This window comes from Coptis chinensis, chromosome 4, assembly GCF_015680905.1.
Source record: "Coptis chinensis isolate HL-2020 chromosome 4, ASM1568090v1, whole genome shotgun sequence".
NCBI lineage: Eukaryota > Viridiplantae > Streptophyta > Magnoliopsida > Ranunculales > Ranunculaceae > Coptis > Coptis chinensis.
In genome coordinates, this window is record NC_141459.1 from 106878395 (window position 1) to 106901246 (window position 22852).

Below are 22852 nucleotides of genomic sequence, written 5' to 3' on the forward strand. Positions count from 1 at the left end.
AAGGGCCCTAGCCAAACACTTAATGTGAGGCCCCCTACCTTTGAGATCTAACGAAAAACCTACATAGAGAGTTGATTAAAATGAGTTGAATTGATAGGTTAGAGAAGAAGAGAGTGCCTTTGTGTAGTACATTTTCTGGCTTGTGATCAAACTAGTGGTTTTCTACAGTGAGAAAACATTAAACGCATAGTAATAATTGTCACTTAATTCAGGGCCCTAGTTATGAGCAAAAAATTTGGGGCCCTAGCAGCCTAGCCGTCCCTGACTACTCTCATTGTCACATTTGCATTTAGTCATAGTTTTTAGCTCATAATGATGACAAATTGTTATTTCCCTTCAAAACTGTTTGCATTGGAAATATATACTCTAATAAGATTTTTCAAGTGGCGTAGTAAATTTTCCAAACCAATGGACCCAAACATTGTACTCCTCCCTATCCTGAAAACGGTGCAGTTTTATGGATACAGAGTCCATAATCATTGGAAGTGGTCCAGCCCGAAGTCTTTAACACATGATTTCAGATGTGTCACCGTGCAACTCTTTTTAGAGGAGTTGCTTCAATTCGTTTGATATATTTTTCTATTTTGTCGGTATTATATCTCTCTTCGTTCCAAAAAAACAGAACAGAGAAGCTCTCTTTTTTCTTAAAGCTTATCCCAGAAACCCAACTGACAAAAAAGTGAGTGAAGAAAAACAACAATTAGTGCAATTACAAACATACCCATACTTTCAATTTTCCATTCCGTCTCAGAATTCATATAAAGGTAGCTTTTTTATTATTAGATTCATGTTTTTTTTCCCCATCATATGTATTGAAAAATTGTTAATTTATTGTATTTTGATTCAATTAGATAGCCCAAGTGTTTAATTTGATCGATTGATTAGTTATTGTTTGATTCCAGATGGTTACGTTTCATTCAATTGTTTGAATCAATTGAAAGGTTGGGCTTTCTTAAATTTCAGCTATTGTTTATGTTTTGTTATGTTTGTCAATGAAAAGTAACTATATTTTAAACAGAATCTGTAATTGGTAAATTGGATCAATTGGGCATTTTTATGTGGAGAAAATGAGTGGCAGGAACTAAGAATAAGAGAAGTAGTACAAGGAAAAAGCCCTGATTCTATTACCAAGTTATTCTCTGAAGAATAATCAAAGGTAGTATGATTTAATTGATTTATAAATTAATATTATTTATTGAAGTATGAGTTAGGGTAATTCAGTACAGTTTCAATTACGAACCGTATTGATTGATGTATTGGCTCATCTTTGATTTCAGAGGGTCTGTATCATGTCTCAAGTTAGAGCAGAGGAGTTTGATTACATGACAGACGATGAGGAAGACATGGGTGGTAATGTCGTTGGAGATGCAACAGACGAAGAGTATTACTATGGAAGTGATGGCGAAGTGCTTTTTGATGACTATGAATCGGTATGCTTTTGATTTTGTCCTTGGAAACATATTGCATTTTCAGGCTTTTGGTCTTGTTAGCTTTTGAATTTTTGGTCCGGGTATTAGTAAATTGGTTTGATTGTGCATCTCATCTCGGTGTTTGAATCGCGGAGGGTTCTTCTGACCATAACCATTGTCACAAAGTTTGGCGATTTTAGAAAAATCTCTAAAATAACTGTTTAGAAGTTTGAGGCATGTCACTGTTTAGAAGTTAATATGAAAGAAGGAAGTCATTCTTTTATAAATGATGATTATGACTGATCCTTTTGAGGCATGTAGCGCTAATTATATGCTTAGGATGTATCAACATCACATGTTATAATCTGTTTGACTGATCTTCATGTGTTAATATATTGTATAATTTCCCTAGACGCTTACCAAGTGATCTGAGTTTTCACAGTAGACTGCTTACTGACTATTAGAGGCTTCATAGCTAGGTTACATGGACACGCCATATTTTGAAAAAAAATCCGTGTCGTATACGTATCCACATGTCCGTGTCGGACACATTGTATGTAATTTACCTCGAATTTTGATATTTTGCCATGTCCGACAATTCATATCCGTGTCCGATACGGACACACCTACCCGTGTCAATGTAACCTAGCTTCACAGTGTCAATTAGGTCATTTTTGGCGAGTTTTCTTGTTTTAGTACAATTTTGATAAGTAATATCTCATACTAATATTTTTCAAGTACTCTGGAAACTCAGGTTACCAAGACAGACACGTCAGCAGCGCAAGCAAGAAGAGGGAGAGATATCCAGGGAATCCCTTGGGAAAGATTGAATATAACTAGGGAAAATTACAGGAAAACTAGGCTTGAACACTACAAGAATTATGAGAATGTCTCATCATCTGGTGAACTCATTGACAAGGTCTGTTACTTTAACTTACTTGGATGCCCAAAAGTTTTATACTTTCCTAACAATTTGTTCAAATATTGATCACTAATTTTAAGTGTTGTTTTCCTGGTTTTCATGATCTTTAGGAATTCAAGCAAATGGAGAAAGGTAGTAACTACTTTGAGTTTCGGCATAATACAAGATTGGTGAAGCCGACAGTTCTTCATTTCCAGGTCAGAGTTGCTTACGAGAGTGGACTGTGTGCGGACGTGCTTGTGCTTGTTTAATTTTTGAAAGTCGTATATTGTTTTGTTTTTCTAGAACCCGAGTTACTATGTCTCATGGATTTGTCATAAAATGCTCCGAAAATATTCATCTGCTATTTCATCATTTTCAGTGGATCAAACTAAACTCTGACTTATTGTCGGCTTAATTTAAACTGATGAGTTAACCCTTGCGGTTGGCTTCTTTTAACCAATGCTTTTCAAATTCAAGGTTTATAACCAATTTTAAGAACATGTCAATTTTTGCCCTTTCCTTGTGGTGCAAATCAAAACCATTCGATAAAATATCTCTAAATTTTATTTTCCTTCTTTGGTTAGTCTGTTCTATAGCTTGCTTGTAGATGCTTTAATGTTTGATTTTTGATTTTTAATCTATTTGAACTCTTTCATGTCTGGGATAAAGTGCCATTTATGTCCATAATTGAATTCAATAGGTGTTACTGTATTATGGGTTCAGGTAATAGCCCTAAGGCACTCATGTCCTTGTGATCAGCATGCTATATTAGCTGTTACTTTGCTAGATAAATTAACTTTCATTTGTCAGCAAAGTTATGCTATGTTCGTGTCTATAGCAACGCATATATACCCAGTTTTTTTTTATTTTTTTGCAGCAATAATTGATAGCTGGGTAATGTTAATCATATGGATTGATTTACCAGCTTAGGTAACCTTTTTACCTTTGCTTTTGCAGCTGAGGAACTTGGTTTGGGCTTCTTCAAAGCACGACGTGTATCTCATGTCGCATTTCTCAGTTGTTCACTGGTCTTCTTTATCACGCAATTTGTCAGAGGTCCTGAACTTTCAAGGACATGTGGCGCCCACTGAGGTTTTATTATTTAACTCCATTCAGAGTTTAGCTTATGAATTTCTTATTGCAATACGTAATATGGTGTAGTTTCAAGAACTTTTCATGATTTATCAAGTGTGTAATTAATATGAAATAAATGATAAAATATGGTTTAGCAGTATTGTTAATTGCATATGTTGGTATGTAATAAACTAATTTATAGAAAAGATTCTAGTATGAAATAACTATATTTGCTTTGACTAGGTGATAAACCCTCCATATTGTTTCCATGGTGTGTGGAATCTCTCAGCCTCTTTTTATCGCCATTTGCACAGAATACATATATAATATTATCACCATTTGCAAAGAAAACATATATAAAATAAAGGTCAATGATAAATGATGGACACTACCTTACATGTTACATTATATGCCCAGATGAGTCCCATCTGTTACCTTGTCTTTTATTGCATACTTGCATGTAAGTGATGGTCAAATAGAAATTCCCGGAGTTATTGACTTGTTTGTAGGCGTTATTGTAGCTATCTTCCTTTTCTTTAAGACTATCTCTGTTTTATCAACTCAATTTTTCTCTTTTCTAAAGTGTTCTTCCTTATGATTTTGTTGTCCAGAAACACTCTGGTAGTTTGTTAGAAGGTTTTTCACAAACTCAGATTAGCACACTCGCGGTGAAGGACAATTTACTGGTAGCCGGGGGTTTCCTTGGAGAACTCACCTGTAAGGTGCGTATATTGCACAGAAGAATATTCAGATGCCATATTAACCCAAACATTTGTTAATTTTGTTCTCAAAGCTCAAAATGCCACTTGCTTATAGCAAGAATCAGTAGGATTACTCAACAAAGTCCTTAAAATTAGTTGAAGTTCATATCTGTACACAATATAATTTCTTTGTTCATGACAAGTATCTTTCACTAATCCATCCTCATGAAATGACAGCCAAATGGTAGGTAAGATACTATCTGTTATGTAGGATATCTCACTGCTTCTTACTTGGATTCAAATAAAAAATCTCTGTTGTACCAATCAAAAATAAAAGAAATGGTAGGTAAGATCAGTTACTACGTAATTTCCCCTCTGATCACAACGTCTTGCTACCAAAGGACACTCCCAATTAATATTTCCTTCTTACTGAGACGCCATAGCTTTATCAAGACCAAAGCTGTCTGTATAACCGCTTTTTCTGTCTTCACTATGCTTGCCCATCCGCCACATGCACATAATGCTAAAAGTTATCTACCACATAAAAATGAAAAGTGAAACATGAAGAGAAAAGACCCCTCAGTTTTTGCAGACATTCGATTATTGTTATTTTCAAGTGTATTAGTCTACCTGCATTCTGATGAAAGGTGATGACATGCTTTCTTTAAATCATGTTGTAGCGTCTGGACAGAAAAGGAGTGAGCTTCTGTACGAGAATGACTTACGATGATAATTCAATCACAAATTCCATTGATATATACAATACCTTGAGGTATTAGATTCTTCCTAATAATTATTAAGCAGGATGTATCACGTACAAACTATAATATTTGAATTGCTGCAGTGGTGGAGTACATTTCATGGCGTCCAATAACGATAGTGGCATACGAGAATTTGATGCGGAGACATTTCAGCTCTCAAATTACTTCCGCTTTCCTTGGCCAGTGAATGTAAGTTGTTTGGATATCAGTCCTCTGAAGTCATGTATTTCTTTCTCCTTACTGATCTTTTTGTGGTAGGGTTGCTCTGTGCCAGTGTTTTCTCGTAAATGGTGGTATTGTAATTTCTTTTAATTTGTTTGCCATATTTTCCAGTTAAACTAACAGATTCTAGTTCTTCATCTTGTTCATTGCAGCACACGTCCATGAGTCCAGATTGTAAGCTGATTACAGTTGTTGGAGACCATCTTGAAGGGCTGCTAGTTGATGCACGAACTGGAAAGGTCTGTTGATTTATTCGTTGTTTTGTTAATGAAGTGAATGTCGCAAGTCGTGTCTATCAGTCTATGCCTTGCAAGCATGTTTTCATGCGCCACATAAACAGGCATATTCACCATCTCTAGAACGATATGAATTTGGTTGTACGTGTAATGTGGGATCATACTAATAACCTGAAAAATTATTTGGTGATGAACAGACAGTCTCTCCGTTGGTAGGGCATCTGGACTATTCGTTTGCATCTGCATGGCATCCAGACGGAAACACCTTTGCAACAGGGAATCAGGACAAAACCTGTCGGATGTGGGATATTAGGAATTTGTCGGCACCCACTGCAGTTCTTAAAGGCAACCTGGGTGCAGTCAGATCAATCCATTTCTCTGCGGATGGGCAGTTCATGGCAGTGGCAGAACCTGCAGATTTTGTTCATATCTACAGCACCAAAGCAGATTACAAGAAGCGGCAAGAGATTGACTTCTTTGGGGAGATTTCAGGGGTATCTCTGAGTCCAGATGATGAGTCTCTCTTCATTGGAGTGTGGGATCGAACATACGCAAGCTTGCTGCATTATGGGAAAAAGCATGTATATAGTTATCTTGATTCATTTGTGTGACACAACTGAGAAGGATTCGCGTTGGCTTTCTACTTTGTTAAACTATATATGAATAATTGAGTAAATAATAAGAAAAGAAAAGAAAATTAGCTCAAGAATGTTTTGTGTTCATATTGTTGATTTGTGTTACTTAATATGACCGAAACCAGGTGGGCAGTTGTCATGACATTATACGTTACGAACTGGAAATTACCAGTGTTACTGAATAGATATTGCGTGCTTAACTGATAAAAAGTTGCAATTGTCTTCTCCAAACCATTTGATCAGTAACATAGTTCTACATAAGCTCTACTTTGAGCCGTCACAACCTTTGGTCAACTATGAGAGCTTGGTTTAACCAAGAGCTAAATTTCATGTACCCTTTCTTGTAAGTTAACATCCTTTCCAAAGGCCTGGGAGGTTGTGTATAAGTTAAATAAATAAAAAGGATGAAAAGGGAAAGGAAGAAGAAAAAGGGTAAGTGCAGGGCTGTTTGTCTGGAGTCTCTCTGTTTGTCCTATGGATTAGTAATAGAATAGCAGTGTGAATAGCTGATAACTTATTTCGTCTTTCAAATGGCACATGAGCAAGAAGATTCTAATTGCTGTTGCCAAGTAATGATGCAAAATCCTCCAAGTCATTTCCAATTTTGTGGGCACTTTGCTTGTGACTACTGTGATGTAGATTTAACCTTTCATATCATAAAGCGTGACTTTCAGATTGTAGGTTGAGTGCGATGCTATTTTGCTAAGATGTTTGTCTTTTTGAGAATACAAATATACAATATATATTCCTTTAGTCAGTAATAGAAGGAATGCATACTGGACCACCTCAATTCCTGAAGCTGATTTTTAATGTAAAAGTAATGAATTGAGTCATGATCCACTCATCTCATCCTCTAAAACAAAATTTATTTTACTACTAGATTTTTTATGTTTGCATTCTGCTCTTTGTTATACTCTGGAATCACATACGAAAGAGAACAAATAGTTGACAATGAAATAAGAAAATGTTTTAAGTACGGGAGCTAGTTTTTGATAGCACAAAACTTTGACGAGTGGCACCTCCGATTGCGACTCCTATCGATGTCATGGCAATACCACCCTACGTCCCTACCACTTGAAATTATTGTGAACTCCAAGTGGGCCTGATGCAAGGATTGACGAATGAATAATGAAGCCTCAAACTGGGCTACCCAGAATGAACACCATCTGGCACCATTGCTGGTGGAATATGCAGAAACGTTGCATCAAACTTATAATGTTGAAGCTCGTCAACAGAATGCTCTGAACTCTTATAAATCTTTGTTCTTGTTAGGCTTGAGCTGTGGGCCTGAAAACTAACGTAGGGAGAAAATGGTTTTCCTGGAAATGTTACTGAACACCACCATCTGAACTTCCGAAATAATCACATCCAGAAGAGAGCACTACTACTGTATTGTTGTCAAAAGGGAACTATAGATAGAAGAGACAATAGCATTAACAGGTAGATGTTTACGTATATGGAGGGTAATATGTACAAATACAGTGCTGGTAATATATTGAAAGTAACAAATGAAAAAAAGAATGAAGGTGTCACTGACTGTTGGTATGTGTCCTATAACCATCTTTTCCACAGCAAAATGTTCATCGGCTGGGTCTCTATGTTGTCAAATAAATGCAGTTGCCGACTCCTTTTGTGACTATTCATTAGTGTAAAAGGGAACGAAAAATCAGTGGAGCAAGGGTAGTGATGATTAAAATGCACCGTGAGTTAATTTCTTAAGCTGTAACAGCGGAACCAGATTGAGGGAAGAGTATCTGCGGTATGTCTCTAAATCGATATCCACTGCCCCAGAATGAGGCAATACTAAGTCCCATGATAGCCATGGCAACAACGGAACATGCAGGGGGCACTGCGTGGCTGCTTCCAAGGAATTGAGAGGCAAGGAGTCCTGCAAGTGTGGAGCTTTGCATACCTGTGCATAACGAGAGAGTTCTGCAGACTTCTTCTTTCTGCCTGCAATCACAATGCACGGATTATAAATACACAACTAAGGTTGTGCCCGTATCTAGTTGAAGAATCAGATTTCTTTGTTGTTGTATACTTGTCCGAAAGGCATAAGAAAAGGAGGAGGGGAGAAGAGTGATTAACATAATGATGCTCATCAGATATCACCAGTCACTGATCACACTTAAGAATTCAGGACAATACACTGCATCATCTCCTATAATTTTATAGGTATAGCTATAGCTTAGACCGCAACACTAGAAGTTGAATCGTGTGTCTTCATTAAATGGTCTTTTGACTAGGTTTCAACTGCGTTGAATTCTTTGGATCAGAAGGATCACATACACTTGAAGAAAGCCATTACGTTTCAACTTCAAATGTTGTTTAGGTCATCAAATGGGTTTCTGGCAATATTGCTATAATCATCAAGTCCTCCCAAAGACTGACAAAATTTAGAACAAGGTCAGGAACAACATACCTGAAAATTGGAATTTTTGATACCCAATACCCCACGGAAAATGCCATAGCATGGAACATGAACACTGGAAGAACCAAGTGGAGACCATCTGGAGACAGTATTTGATTCCGATTGATAGCAAGAGGGCTACCAATACACATTGAAGTACAAACCATGGCAACAAAGGGCATCACCGGTCGAATGATCTTGACAACTGGTTTTGCATATGTATTAAGCGCAAGGCCAAGAGTGATGGGAACAAGCACAACCTGCAAAAATCCCCAAAAAATTATATATGTCGTCAAATGACTGCATGAACAACTCAAAGCATGTGAAATGCAGAGCACAAATCATCAATAATGACTTCACAAGCATCTCTTTACCTGCAATATTGACTTGGACATAGCAATAGCATCAACGGGAACAACAGACCCGATGAGCAATCCAGTAAGAAGAGGAGTAACGACCGCCGACGTTATTGTAGATAAGCTTGTAAGAAGAATACTCAATGCAACATCCCCTTTGCTCAAGAAGCTGGCGTAGCTTGACAACTGAGCCCCTGCCACACAAGACATGAGTATGAAACCAGCATAAAACATTGGGGGTAATCCACATGCTTTCGCAAGCAACACCCCCAGTACTGGTTTCAGCATGTATTGTGCAACAAACCCAACAGAGATCGGTAAAGGTCTGCAGCAAATATGGTAGATACCAATATTGCATCAGATTAGAATATCCCAATTGAGTTAGAGCAAAAACAGAACACTACATTTCAATTCAATCATATATAAGAATTGCACAAAATGAAGGGAAAGAAAAAATCTCACCGCTTAACTACAAGAGCGAAATCATCCACGGATAGTCGAATCCCAATGGATAGCATGATTCCACCAAGAGCAGGAGCATACATGTCTTTAGATACCCTGCCATTAGTCATCATATATTTAATTCATTGAGATATAGCTATTAGTTCACCTTCACTACCAAACTCTCTTTATATCTGTTTATAATTAGAAAAGGTTTAGTGCTGTTTGTATAACCATGTTACTGAAAAGAGAAAAGTCACAAAGAAAATTGAGCTTATAAGAAACTAAGCAAAATAAACTGCCTAAATAAAAAGCTAGCATCCCCCTTCCAAATAATCATAAATAAATAAATTGAGGATTTGTTTGCATATCACAATTACAATAAACAAACAAGATATAATACATTATTGAAAACAATACAAAAAAGACTGGAGGAACATTATCTTCTAATATTCATATCATATCAAACAAAAATACAATACAAGTACAACACCAAGTATTTCAAGAACATTCATTTCACTCCAACTATAACATAATCTTGTCTAACAAAAACCAAATTCATTTAATAAAAACAGTACTACAAATGGATTAAAAAAAAAAAACTTTACCAGGTAAAGGTAGCAGGGTTAGATAGAGCAGAAACAGCAGTAGCAGCAACAATGAAAGGAAGCATTGCAGATAAAACTTGAGAAGCATCATTCTTCACTTGTTCATCTTCAGCCTCTTCTTCCTTCTTCAAACCAAACGACACACTTGGCACATGCTCTTCTCTTCTCTGGGCACCAAGTCTTCCAAAAGTTGTATAAGCCATCACTCCACCATTAATATTCTTCTTCTTGATAAGCTTTAAAGTTGAGTGCCCATCTCTATATGTCCTTGGTGGTATGTAAATGTTTGGAGATTTTGTATATTTAGTATTGGAATATGAACTAAGTTGAGAAACTGGACAACAACACACTTGTGTTGTAACTGAAACCATTGCTATATTGCACAAAACCAACACTTTGGGTTTTGAGGATTAGCCTTGTTTCAGTCTTTCAAAGAGTGGAAAAATGGAAATACAAAGTTTGAGAAGAAAAGAGTAAGAGACTGAGAGGTGGAGAACGAAACTCAATTATATTATAATGATGAGGGTGGAAAATATCTGGTGGGAACAGTTGTGTGATAGTTAATTAAGAGAGAAAGTAATATGAACGGCTGTAAAGCAGTTGAGAAGTCAAAGTCAAGAGTAATTGTTTTTACTTTGTTGAGTCCGTCTGTTTGCATGAATTTTGAGTTTTTAGGTTGTGCCTCGTGTTTGATTGAGTTGCAACACTTTTCACAAGCCAATAGACACCTTGTGAAGTCTGTCTACTCTTTCTTTCCACTTGGTTTGTAACTTTGTATATACTTGTTGTAACTTGTAAGTTGGATGTGAGGTGCTTTTGAATCTTGCACCCTTGACCCTTCTAGTCCTTTGTTGTTGTGTTGTGTTGTGTCTAGTCCAATTTTGGGGTCCAAATAATTACTTATGGAATCAGATAGGAATGTTGGAATTTAAATCAGTATAGAAATCAGCAATTCAGATTCACCAAGGAAATATATCTTAGGAAAATATGGCAACAATGTGAAGGGTGTGTGATGAAACTCAATGACAACGGAAGAAAGCAATCAAAAGTTCAGAAATTGGGTTAACCACATAAATCTTGTGAATTATTTTAAGGCCTTGTGTTTTCCACTAGTCCAATTATTCTGGTCAGTTATATTCACTAGTATTTGCACGGTGCAACTTGATACACCAGGCTTAAGGAACTTTTATCAACAGTTGACTGCAGAAGTACTTTTGGCCCAAATTGAAAGTTAAAATATGGTATTTTCTCAGGTTAACATGGTATCACTTGAGATAGTAGTAGGTGTTTTCACCACTAAAATATTTCCAATCAAAGTTGGAATGCATGGTCTGGTTGAGTTGGGTCATCTGTGCACAGGGAGTATATTTTGCACTCGTTCCTCCTGTCCAGCATATGTTTTGGTCTCTATTGCTCGAGATTATACCATGAACTATGGAAGCTTATGAAGTTATTCTGTGCAGTTTACCAGGAGATTTTATCCAACAAGCGATGTAAACATACCACACTTCCATCTTCGGGGCCATTGCAAGTGGTAATCCATCAACAGAAAGAACCAACGGAAAACAATGTAAGATGGCACAATTGCGCCATAACTGCCAAAAATCTGGGGAATTAGTACCACCAGCTACAGTACTCTGAAGTGTCCATATGTTCGGTATGCACATAAGTTTCAATGCCAACAACGCAACCTGCCCTGGAAGTTACACACATTCTGACTGTAACTGTAATCCCTCAAAAATCTTCGCGACCTATTGGAAAATGTTCCACATCAGACAGCTGGCTTACGAAGTTATGACTTGTGCCTTGAAGACTAATCAGTTGTGCACTGAAAGAGAATCTGAGAATGCAAACCATTTTTGAGTAGTTAGAATTCTGAGGTATCACCTCGGTCATTCTTACTTCCTCAAGAATCAAGACCATCCATCTAACGGGCTTCATCATGACACAAATTTCACATCAGAGCATTGCAATACATATAAATTTAAGTACCTAACAAATGAAATCTGGTTTCAAAGGGAAAAAAACCAAGCAGATAACACACTAAATTTGAAGACACCTCCCCTAGAGCAGAGGGAGGAGCTAATAAAGCCAAGGAAAAACGTAATATCATTTCATCAATAATCAAAAATACATAACGAAAATAACCTTTTATCAATAATCAGAAGAGTATTACAAAGACTCTAGACTCAAGAACGTAACCCTACCAACTACAAAGATTAAGAAACGTTGCGGCTCTAACTACTAAGACATCAACCAGACACACAGCCCAGTAAACTGTAAACAGAAGACATCCAATGCACTGAACACAGTTGTCCATCATATCACACCTCACTGTCAACGCTTGAGATCTGCTGCCTACGCTGCTGCTTTTTGCGGATAGATAATATTTGTCAGGAGAACGGTCAACTTAAACCAAAGAAAAGTGACCCTCACAATTTTTTATTAAAGGTCAGCAACTTGCATTAGTATCAAGGGTTTCTAATTTGCTCATCTTGGTAAATATGTTGCCATAACTGAGTGTCCTTATTGAACTCCTTCATTTTTCTCCTTCAAGACTTTATACTCCAGCTTTACGTCCCTGATTGCACAAAGATTCCACCCCAACATACATTTTGTCAAGAGACATTGGACATCAATGAATTGGTCGGTACAATAAAAAGGCACAATACATACCTGTGTTGGGATCAATTTCCAACACCTTAATATCGATCCCAGCAATGTCCAAATTAGCCAGCTGAATGTAAGCTTGGGCATGTCTATAGAGTGCCCTAACATTCGTACTCTCACGTTCTAGCACCAACAAAATTATTATCACAACATTAATACTCAGGCCCCTTGGTTTGATGTGATTTGAGTCGTATGCATAAGTTAATCCGCAGTTACCTTTGTGCATAGTTTCTCTGCTTGTTTGTAGTCCTTTAGCTTCAGCTTGCAAGCTGCATTATTCAGATTGCAGCTTACCTTCAGAACCTTGGACTGTTTTGTTTCCTCTTCACTGAAGTTGGTGTCATATTCAATAAATTTTCCAGCCTGATCACAGGTAGATTTTCAGTCGCCATAGCATATTTTCCAGCTTTGAATGCATCATTTCCTTCCTCTTTCTTCTTACCAGCGGCTTCAATTTTCTCAGGTGTGTTCATGTCCCACAATTCTCTCTCCTATTGAAAGAAAAGGAAAATTTTGAACTCACTCATACCAAGCACAATGCAAGAGCCGTACAAAAAAGAAACCACACTGAAGATACCTTGACAAAGGATTCAAGCTCAACTTCATAGTTGAATTCGGGGTAACAACAGCCAATTCTTGCTTGAATTCAGATGAACCGAAACCATATTCTAGGGCAATAGTCGACTCTACAACCTCCCCTTTCTTCATTGTCATGACAGCTCTATCAAGTCCATCAAAACCCACATGCAAAAGGAAAATAAATGAATGAAAAGCTTTAGGACCAAAATATAAGATGTTAACAAAACAAAAAAATATTCCTGAAGTTTTTCCCATCAAAATCAGATATAGCATTTGTACTTAGGGTTTTAGGAACTTCATCAAAGTTCATGTCTGGCTCAGGAGAAATACGTAGCTGAGACTCGGTGTTGAATCTATCAAGTTTAATCATGATAACAAAGAAAGCATGCCAAATCCAGCGACGTGAAAAATTACCTTCATCCATCTTCAACTCAAATAGCTCATCATCTTCAGAAACACAGTTCCATCTTGCAATTTCCCAATAAGTTTCACTGTCAGACAAATGAGATAATATTAAGCTTTATTATTAATTAATGAATACTGAAATGAAGAAAAAGGGAAGGACCTCTTCTTCTCCTTCAATTGGGCTTCTGTAAAACACCAATCTTCTTCATGTTTTCGTTCAATTGTGTAATCATAAATGATAAATTAATTTTCCGCCTCAATATCTTTCAAATCAATTTTAATGGTGGGAATGTGGGTTAAGATGCTCCAGTCCTCCTCTCTGCTACGTTCTCTCCTAGTAATAATAGGGCAGTCATCGATGTCCAATTCGCGAAGCATGGTGAGTGGTTTCAACTCCTCTGGCTTGAAATCAAGGAAATCACACTCATAAAAACCCAATTGTTGAAGTGACGTGAGTTGGTTTAATCCTTGGGGGAGAGAGGAATGCGGAAGCCAAATGATAGAAAGAGTCTTGAGGTTGTTGTTGTGGGTGAGGGACATTAACGATTTTGAAAGAACACCTACATCGTCCCCTAATTCCAGAGTTTCAAGCCGAGGAGGAAAAAGGTAGTGCGGTTCCACCTTCAAATTTGGGCAATCACTAAGACACAAGTATGTAATATTGGACATCATCCTCATCCAAGTAGGGAGCGTGGAGCCAACATAGTTATATATTTCCAATCGTTCCAAGCTTTCTTTATGTGGTTCCAGATTTTCAAGAACACCTTCCATCCTTCGTATCTCCTCTTCGCTGCTGACGTCTCCAATATATCGATAATATCCGAAATCTAACACCAACTCTAAGATGTTTTCCTTTTTATGCAATTCTGCCTGCTTGGCCTCATTCACACTTTTTACATAGTTTAACCCCTCAATAAGTAGCCTTCCTTTTAGAAAATTGAGATTTCCTAGCTCCCCAATCACGGACCCTTTGCTGCTTCCATCACTCACAACAAACTTACTTAATGTTCGAAGCTGACTCAATCTCTCAATGCCTCCTCGCGGATAATACTTTAGATGATTAGTGCGTTCAACTTCCAGATGTCTTAGGTTAGAAAGCTCCCCAATTCCTTCTGGCAGTTTGCAAAGACTTGTACACCAGTTAAGCTTCAATGTTTGCAAATTAACTAGACTTCTCACTGTCTCAGGCAATTCCTTCAAATTTGAATTATTCGACAAATCAAGGTACCGAAGATGTAATAATCTATTCACTTCACTTGGAAGTACTTCAAAGACAGACTCAGAAAATAAGTTTTTACCACTCAAGTCCAAGGTCCTAAGACATGTCAACTGGTGTAATGCAGAAGGTACCGACCTAGACGATTCGGCTACCAGCGTTCGTAACTTCTTCGCTTCATATATAGATGGATTCTCTACATCATCAACTGTCAAATGACGAATCTTGTCACTGCAAATTTTCCCATTATTCACCAAAACAGAGCAATCAGCTTTTGTGAGGGACTCGGCAAAGTCATGTACCAGATCATGCATCTTGCATTCAACAATGTTTCCATCATGGTCTTTCTCAAAATCTTGGAAGAATGATCGCATCGCCAGAGCATCAAAATACTCGACACCAACCCTCTCTAGCTCACCAACCCTCTCTAGCTCTCTTGCTCTATCAGAACCGAGATAACCTTGAGCCATCCATAGCTTCACCAACTGATCCTTCTCCATGTTGTGGTCTTTTGGAAAAATTGCACAGTACATAAAGCATCGTTTCAAAACTGACGGCAAAGCCTGATAGCTCAACAGAAGAGCAGGTAAAATACCTTTTTCTTGTGTTTCCCAAACGTCACTTTTTAATACACCCATCCAATCTTCTTTTGCTCGTTTGAATCGCATTTGACTTGCTAATGTCTTGACAGCTAGTGGAACACCTTTGCATTTTTTTGCGATTTCTTGTCCAATTCCATTTAATCTTTCGCACTCTTCTTCGGATCTTCCGCAAAAAGCTATTTGTTTGAATATGTGCCAACAATCATCGTCGGACAACTGTGCAAGCCTGTGCATATAAATTGAGTCAATCATTATCGCAACTGCCTCGTTACGTGTGGTAACGATGATTTTGCTTCCTCGCTTACCACCATCCAGAGATAACTTCAATGGCTCCCAAAGACCGGAATCTTCAGTCCAAACATCATCTAGCACGAGCAAAAACCGCTTCCCCTTTACAGAGTTGCACAAATGCTGATGTAGAAGTTGCCACCCAACCACATTTTCTGGTGGCTTCTTTCCAGTAGCTTGTGCAATGATTTCTCTGGCAATCCTTTCAAGATCAAAAGGTTCAGAAACACAAACCCATATTTTCAGCTCAAAGGTGGTCGCTATAGTTCCTTCGTTATACACTAGCTGCGCAAGAGTTGTCTTGCCAAACCCAACAGTTCCAACTATTGACAAGATAGGTATACGAACACGAGTTTCTTGTTGACTAGTCTCACATTGCAGCATGCTAAGTATCTCTTGTTTGTCATGATCCCGACCGAATACCTCTGATACATCCACAACAGAGCTAGTGAATTGTGGAGGTTCCTTGTGACCAAGACTCTGAACGAGGCCTAGTTGATTCTTCCTGAGAGCAATCTCATCTAGTCTTTCTCTTATGTCTTTAATCCTATGAGCAATGACAATGGCATGGCACACACCAAGATGTTTAAAGCAAGCACACAGAGATAACAAGTAGGAGCGCACCCTGTTGGCAACGTGAGGGCTATTAGCAGAAATGAGAATTCGTGTGTTCCATTCATCCAAAACATCCTCTGCATCATACATCACATCTTTGAGCTGTCCCAACCAAACCTTCACTGCTTTATCACGTATTTCCTTATTTTCAGCGTCTTCAAGCACCGCTTTGATCTGAGTGAGATGATCGTCAAGTTTCTCTTTTTCTTTACGAACGCCAACCACTAAGCTGACCTTCCGTTCAAGTTCTTTTAGAATGTGTGAGGCTAACTGGTCCATGACAGCAGAAACTATTGCTTCAGCCATTTTTGTTTTTCTTTTTTGAATCAAGGAGATACAAAAAGCTTAGGGAAGGAAGACGAAAGCAAGGAGAGATACAATGGAGGTCGAATGAATTATTTATGTTAGGTTGTGGAAAAGTGGATATTTTTTGTTGTGGAGGAACCGAATATTTAAAGCCAAATGAATTATTCATTTCTCTCTTCACAAGCAGTAATGACTTCAACTTCACTTCAACTTATAAACAACTAACACCTCTTAAACCCCACAACCTCAACTTTTCACAAGAACAGAATCTCCTTCCCTTCCGAAACTTGGCAGTATCCCTTGCACTGACGTTTCCTTCGCTGAAAGGTACTTCAAAGTATATATTCCATTCCTTTCCTCAATTTTGCATAACCCCTTTTGATAAAGACTAAAAATGTATTCTTTTCTTGTCAATAGAGAAAATAGATGAATCCCACATTTAAAAAGTCACATGCGAATTCATGGAGGATAAACGTTGGTTTTATATATAATTTTTGAGATATATATATATATTATTTACTGTTTTCTGTTTGCTTAAAGTGTTAATAGTAGTTAGATAATGCCCGTAGTATGGATTTCCAAACCTTTGACTGCCATTACCTGCACATTGTCACATAGCATGTTGTCTTTTATACATGGTTCCTCGTGCTAATAAGAAATTATATATGATGCTACAAAGACTCTAAGAGAACCGATCATGGAGGTGTCGCCTTGAGGCAGTCTAATATTCACTACTAATTCTCCATCTCGTGAATAGAAGCAATCTTAGAATAGTGTTAGAAATCCTACACCATGCATGTACTTAGATAGAGCTATGTTATAACGCACACCATAGTTGGCTTAAGTGTTGGATTTGGTGTTTGGCTGCCGAGTCACATGGATAGAGCTATCAAATTGCCTGCAGTTTTTGCCGATCCGGTTAATTGTTGTAGTAAATCGTCTGTTAAGGCCATTCTCTTACCTTTGTCTATATTTCCATACATATCTGATATTGTTGCGCAAGTTCTTAGTTCATGCTAAGTATTTTGCCTAAAATCCTGGTTATATGTTTATGAATGTTAGGTGTTAACGCTAGTCACAGCAATCATTGTTCCCAAAGTCGGTTACATTTTGTTGGACAGAACTTGACACATATACACTTTTGAGCTACGGCTTACCCTGGCCCTCTAAGGATTTGAACCTCGTTCTTTGATTTCATTTGTCCTACTGAATGCTTTATCACCTTACTAATCTGTCTTTAGTTTGGTTATTGAACACCGTGTCTATTCATTTGAAGAAATGGAACGTTTATTGATGTGCATGGTAACCAATTTCAAGTTGTTGGGGAGCACTTTGCAATTTGCTAATCATAGGTCTTGTAAAGGTGAGAGCCCATAAAAGTTTGATCGGTTAAGATAGATGAATCTCTGATTTGGGTAAAAAATGCATAATTTTGCTTTGTGACTGCTCTAGCAATATAGGCAAAGCTTATAGTGCTGAACTGTTTGCATATTGCTTCGAGTTGCTTATACCAGTTTAAATTTTACGAACTTCTCTTTCTTTGTTGGAGTGAAAAGAAAGACCACGAAAGTTATAGCAACCCAGAGCATCTGTTAACGTGACGCCAATTCTTTTTAAAAGATTGTGGACGACCATGTCATCAAATGATCAAATCTAGTATTAAGCTGAACAGCAATTGAGTTATTCTACCCAAAGTTCCTTCCGAAAAGCTGCAAAATACAAGTAAAATTCTCACTGTAGACACCAGCTAAGTTCTTACTAATTTTGCATCCCTTCTTTCAAGTTTTGAGGGTGATATAGCCCATTAACTACTTGCAAATCAATCTTGTTTAGCTCAAACCCACATTGTTTTGGCTTGCAAACGAGCTCAACCTTATTTTCATTATCAATTCCAAATCTAATACACATGTTACAGAGTGGCCTAGTGAACAAAAACCTTTTTTAACATTTAATTATTATATGTTCAGTAAAATTTTGCCTCAAATCTGAGAATCAATGAGTAGTAAATCAACGGAGGTGAAACAACCAACTATTATAGAACAAACGTCCCCATGAGCTAGCACTCTCACTATGAATACATCCTGCCTCTTGACATGACAAGGGAAGAAACATTTTTTCCAAAGCAGAGATTTATCAAATCATATTGGTATATCAAAATTAAATCGAAAAATTGACTCGATTGATTTTCAATGCTCTCTCCAATTTAATGTCACTCCTCAAAAGAAAGGGATACATGTCAGGTACACGACCGCCTTCAATAATCCATGCCACCCATACCACCACCCATTGCTGAAGCACTGCTGTTCTCTTCCTTTGGAAGCTCAACTACAACAGCCTCAGTTGTGGTCATCAAAGATGACACACTGTACAAAAAGAAATAAAAAACTCAGTCAACCAATCAAAAAGAAGGAACCAACTATAATCTATGAATCAAGAGGAAAATCCGAAAATGTAACTGAAGAGAATCAGCATTTTACAGTATTGATTAAAATTACCTAGCAGCATCCACCAATGCGGTTCTTATTACTTTCAAAGGATCAACAATTCCAGCCTTAATCATGTCCACGTATTCACCTGATCCCCAAAGCAGCAGGGAATAAAAGTTAAAATCAGATCAAACATCGAACAGTGAATCAAACTAAAACTACAAAACAAATTAGAAACCTTTGGCTGCATCATATCCAAGATCGGTATTATCCTGCTCCAACAGCTTGCCAACAACCACAGCCCCTTCCACACCAGCATTGGAAGCGATCGTATGCACAGGGGTCTGAAGAAAAAAATTCCCCCCAAAAAAGTCATGTATAGAGTAAACAGCAGTAATCAGGCACGACAAATAAACGTGACAGCGAACTTCACTTGGCATCTTTTGTACAGTGATTGCAATTTAAGAATCAGCTAAGTATGATCACAATCGTACACAACCCTTCATGTAACACAACTGACATATCCCAGTGGGGTCCAAGAACGATTACATAATGAATATGGACACTTCAAGAAGGTTTTGACATATTAAAGTTGGAAGAACATTTACATTAGCACGTTACAAAGCATGGGTATAATCACAGATACAAATACACTGGGATTACGAATTGATAGTGTACGAGTATCATGATCAAGTATCTCCTTATGCTGGCTAGAAAACTGAGCCAACACAAAGTCTTCCTTTTTAAACAAAACTTGAGAAACAAATTGCAACAGAAATATGGCAGTGTTTAGTATTTACCTTCAGAGCATTCTGGATTATCTGAACCTCAATTTTCTCGTCAAAATTGGCTGTCTGCTGCTTGTCCAGCTCCCTTGATGCATAAAGAAGAGCAACACCACCACCTGAAAAAAAAAATCTTTAAGGATCTCACTGTACTGTAGAAACAAACTATGGAAAACAGATAAATAATTAAAAATTACCTGGCACAATACCCTCTTCAACAGCTGCCTTAGTTGCATTTAGAGCATCAGTAACCCTATCCTTCTTTTCACCAACTTCAGCTTCACTAGCTCCACCAATCTGCAAAATAGTTAGCACAACTGAAAGTCAGTTCTTATGGACTTGCAAGCATCATGAATCTGATATCGTCTAAATGAATGGAAATTAAGTATATCATTGACCAGGAAGAGGGAACTATACTTTTAAAACTGCAACACCACCAGAAAGCTTTGCCAGCCTTTCTTGTAGCTTCTCTTGGTCATATTCCGAAGTGCTTAATTCAATTGTAGACCTAAGCTGTCATCACAAAGACAACAAAATCAATTATAAAGGCTACTATAGGTCTCACGTTGACATTGAGTGATGAAATGCAACATACCAGCTCACATCTTTCTTCGATGGCTTTCTTGTCACCTGCCCCATCAAGAACAACTGTTTCATCTTTTGAGATTGTTACCTACATATTGTCATTAGAATTCTCAATCACTGTGAACATCAGTACAAATCACAGATTCACAAATATCTAGATAGTGCTCTAAGTTCGAGAACCAGCCCCCGATAAGATACTATATTGATTTGTTCGATTATAAAGGATAAATGGCACAAACACCAATAGAAGATGATAGACAGAAGACATCTTTTGCTAGATGTGGAGAACTCCCACTGAGAGCATTCCCAATGCAAGGTAGCCTTACGAGGTGAGTAATCGACTGCCTAGGTGGGCAAAAAAGAGTGTCCCAATGCAAGGGTAGCTCTGAACTTGGTAGCTCTATTTACCAAGAAAGCTACCAAGTTTACAAAACTTAAACTTCCCACACAGAATGAAAGAATCCGTCCGACACTCTTTGCAATTTTTCTTTCTTTATTTAAAATGCAAATTGATTGGTGGGATTTTGTATTAAAATGCTCAAACAGAATGAAAGAATTCGTCCAAAAACAGAGCTACCTTCTGCATTGGAACTGTTTTGTTGGTCACTATGTCCTAATGGCACCCATGTGCACTGGGAATGCTTTGATGAGAGAATTGCCAATGATGTAAGAGAACGACAGCAACAGGTAATTACATCCAAATGAGTAACTTCGAAAACTCTCTACAACCTTGTTCAGGAGTTCATTTTTATGCATCTAACAAGTCACAGACTCACAGTATAGAATTCAACTGACCAAGTAGCTTAGTTTCTTTTGTTCTGTTGTGGAACAGGATAGAAGATTATTGATATAGCTCCAAGAATGTTATTAAGAAAAGAAATTCCTTGAGAAAAACACGTCTGGACTACAGAGATCAAATCAAAAGCCACTCAGAAGGCACTTTAGTCAAGAATTAAGGTGGCAAGTAGATGCCGTGGGACAAGAGAGCTTCCCTAGCGCTTGTCGACAACTCAATCCATACATGCTTTGTGTTTTAGTTTCATTTTTGTTTCCTTTATGTCTTTTCCTACTTGGCTTTTGACTTGTTACTTTTCCCATCCTACTTTTCTAAAATTAGTCCTTTTCCTAATACAGTCCATTGACTCCATTCACATCAACCAAAGAACACACAACTCATTACAATTAGAAGTTTTTAAGAGAAGAAAATGCCATAAGTTGCACAGCAAGATCAGTGAGACAATGAATTGTAGAAAGATCAAACATAAAAAGGGAATAAGTCACTGGAACTAGTTTATCAATATTCAGCATCGAAAACAACGAGTTTCTTGTAATCTTGTAAACCGTATCACCCAAATAGATAGTATCCTACAGACTACTGAAGCACATAGCTGGGGTTTAGATACAGACCTTTTTACATGTGCCTAGCATCTCCAGTTCTACCTTCTCTAGGTCCATACCAAGTTCTTCAGTTATGAGCTGCAACCCAAAAGTAGGGAGAATCTTTTCAACTGTTCATAATTTTAAGGAACAAATGGGAATTAAAATGTAACTGCAAAAGTTTAACTCACTTGACCCCCAACAAGAACGGCAAGATCCTGCATACCCGCTTTCCTGTTTTCTCCAAACCCAGGCGCTTTAATCGCACAAACCTTAGTGGATTATTTCCAGTTGCTTGCTCAATGATTTCTCTTGCAACCCTTACAAGATCACGACAATACAATGCATCAGTTCCTATACTTTTATAGGCATAGCTTATACCGCAACACTAGAAGTTGAATCGTGTGTCTTCCTTAAATGGTATTTTGGAAAGTAAAAATCTCACCTCTTAACTACAAGAGTGAAATCATCCACGGACAGTCGAATCCCAATTAATAGCATCATTCCACCAAGAGCAGGCGCATACATGTCATTAGTCAAGAGTAAATGTTTTATTTTGTTGAATCCATCTGTTTGCATGAATTAGGAGTTTTTAGGTTGTGCCTCGTGTTTGATTGAGTTGCTACACTTTTCACAAACCAGGAGAGACATTGTTTCCACTTGGTTTGTATGTGCGTACTGAAAGAATGTGCTTGCAACTTTACTTGAAACTCTCTCGGATAGCAATATTGGAATCAGCAATTCACCGAGGAAATATTATTTAGGAAAGTTTGAAGGAGCTATATTTTACAGTCGTTCCTTTTGCAGCATATGTTTTGGTTTCAATCGGTCGACATTATACCATGGAAGATGAAATAAGATGACACAATAACGCCACACCTGCCAAACAGAAATAAGTGTCCATATATTTTGTATGCAGATTAGTTTTAATGCCAACTAAGCAATTTCCCTGGAAGGTACAAGCATTCCGACTGTAACTGTGATAGTGTGATCCCTCAAAAATCTTGGCAACCTACTGTAAAATGTTCCACATGATTTGGGCCCATTTTAGGATAGTCAGAATTCTGAGGTATCACCTTCGTCATTCTACCTCAATAATCATAATCAAGATCTTCCATCTAACGGGATTCATCATGTCACAAATTTCACATCTGAGCATTGCATTGCATTGCAGTACATAAAACCCTAACAAATGACATCTGGTTTCAAAGGGAAAAACCAAGCAGAAGACACTAAATTTC

The 22852-nt window shown here is 37.6% G+C and overlaps 3 protein-coding genes and 2 long non-coding RNA genes across 10 annotated transcripts; 3 read left to right on the plus strand and 2 right to left on the minus strand.

The window, feature by feature from the left end:
• The first annotated feature begins 533 nt into the window (after window positions 1–533).
• LOC147506741 (putative WD repeat-containing protein C2A9.03) lies at window positions 534–6013 on the plus strand. Of its 4 annotated transcripts, none has more exons than XM_086558801.1 (12): window positions 534–764; window positions 903–941; window positions 1019–1156; window positions 1278–1430; window positions 2164–2328; window positions 2442–2528; window positions 3271–3405; window positions 3999–4109; window positions 4769–4860; window positions 4933–5038; window positions 5224–5310; window positions 5505–6013. In XM_086558801.1, exons 4-12 carry the CDS (start codon window positions 1290–1292, stop codon window positions 5916–5918), a joined length of 1338 nt encoding a protein of 445 aa, XP_086414927.1. In that variant the 5' UTR covers window positions 534–764; window positions 903–941; window positions 1019–1156; window positions 1278–1289; the 3' UTR covers window positions 5919–6013. The 4 variants fall into 4 exon arrangements, with proteins under 4 accessions (XP_086414927.1, XP_086414930.1, XP_086414929.1 ...); XM_086558802.1 differs by having other exon boundaries at window positions 621–764; window positions 1065–1156; XM_086558803.1 differs by lacking the exon at window positions 1019–1156 and having other exon boundaries at window positions 546–764.
• Window positions 6014–7356: 1343 nt separating this feature from the next.
• Window positions 7357–10240, minus strand: LOC147506742 (putative sodium/metabolite cotransporter BASS3, chloroplastic). Its single transcript, XM_086558806.1, has 5 exons — window positions 9758–10240; window positions 9171–9266; window positions 8727–9033; window positions 8365–8612; window positions 7357–7895 (listed from the first exon to the last, which is right to left on the minus strand). The coding sequence occupies exons 1-5, from the start codon at window positions 10126–10128 to the stop codon at window positions 7658–7660; spliced, it is 1260 nt and encodes a 419-aa protein (XP_086414932.1). The 5' UTR covers window positions 10129–10240; the 3' UTR covers window positions 7357–7657.
• Window positions 10241–11843: 1603 nt separating this feature from the next.
• LOC147506743 (chaperonin CPN60-2, mitochondrial-like) lies at window positions 11844–22490 on the minus strand. 3 transcript variants are annotated; one of them, XM_086558811.1, is made up of 15 exons: window positions 22057–22490; window positions 21803–21931; window positions 21642–21710; window positions 20245–20322; window positions 20067–20162; window positions 19847–19946; window positions 19665–19768; window positions 19103–19208; window positions 18934–19012; window positions 17400–18801; window positions 13421–13497; window positions 13005–13148; window positions 12644–12918; window positions 12434–12550; window positions 11844–12338 (listed from the first exon to the last, which is right to left on the minus strand). In XM_086558811.1, the coding sequence occupies exons 2-10, from the start codon at window positions 21833–21835 to the stop codon at window positions 18693–18695; spliced, it is 774 nt and encodes a 257-aa protein (XP_086414937.1). In that variant the 5' UTR covers window positions 21836–21931; window positions 22057–22490; the 3' UTR covers window positions 11844–12338; window positions 12434–12550; window positions 12644–12918; window positions 13005–13148; window positions 13421–13497; window positions 17400–18692. The 3 variants fall into 3 exon arrangements, with proteins under 3 accessions (XP_086414937.1, XP_086414935.1, XP_086414936.1); XM_086558809.1 differs by lacking the exons at window positions 18934–19012; window positions 19103–19208; window positions 19665–19768; ... (4 more) ...; window positions 21803–21931; window positions 22057–22490 and having other exon boundaries at window positions 13572–17502; XM_086558810.1 differs by lacking the exons at window positions 12434–12550; window positions 18934–19012; window positions 19103–19208; ... (5 more) ...; window positions 21803–21931; window positions 22057–22490 and having other exon boundaries at window positions 13572–17502.
• Window positions 17248–17969, plus strand: LOC147506744 (uncharacterized). The gene is made up of 2 exons (XR_015193904.1): window positions 17248–17380; window positions 17501–17969. It is a non-coding gene; the product is annotated as an uncharacterized LOC147506744 (long non-coding RNA).
• Window positions 20329–21367, plus strand: LOC147506745 (uncharacterized). Its single transcript, XR_015193905.1, has 2 exons — window positions 20329–20921; window positions 21067–21367. It is a non-coding gene; the product is annotated as an uncharacterized LOC147506745 (long non-coding RNA).
• Window positions 22491–22852: the final 362 nt, after the last annotated feature.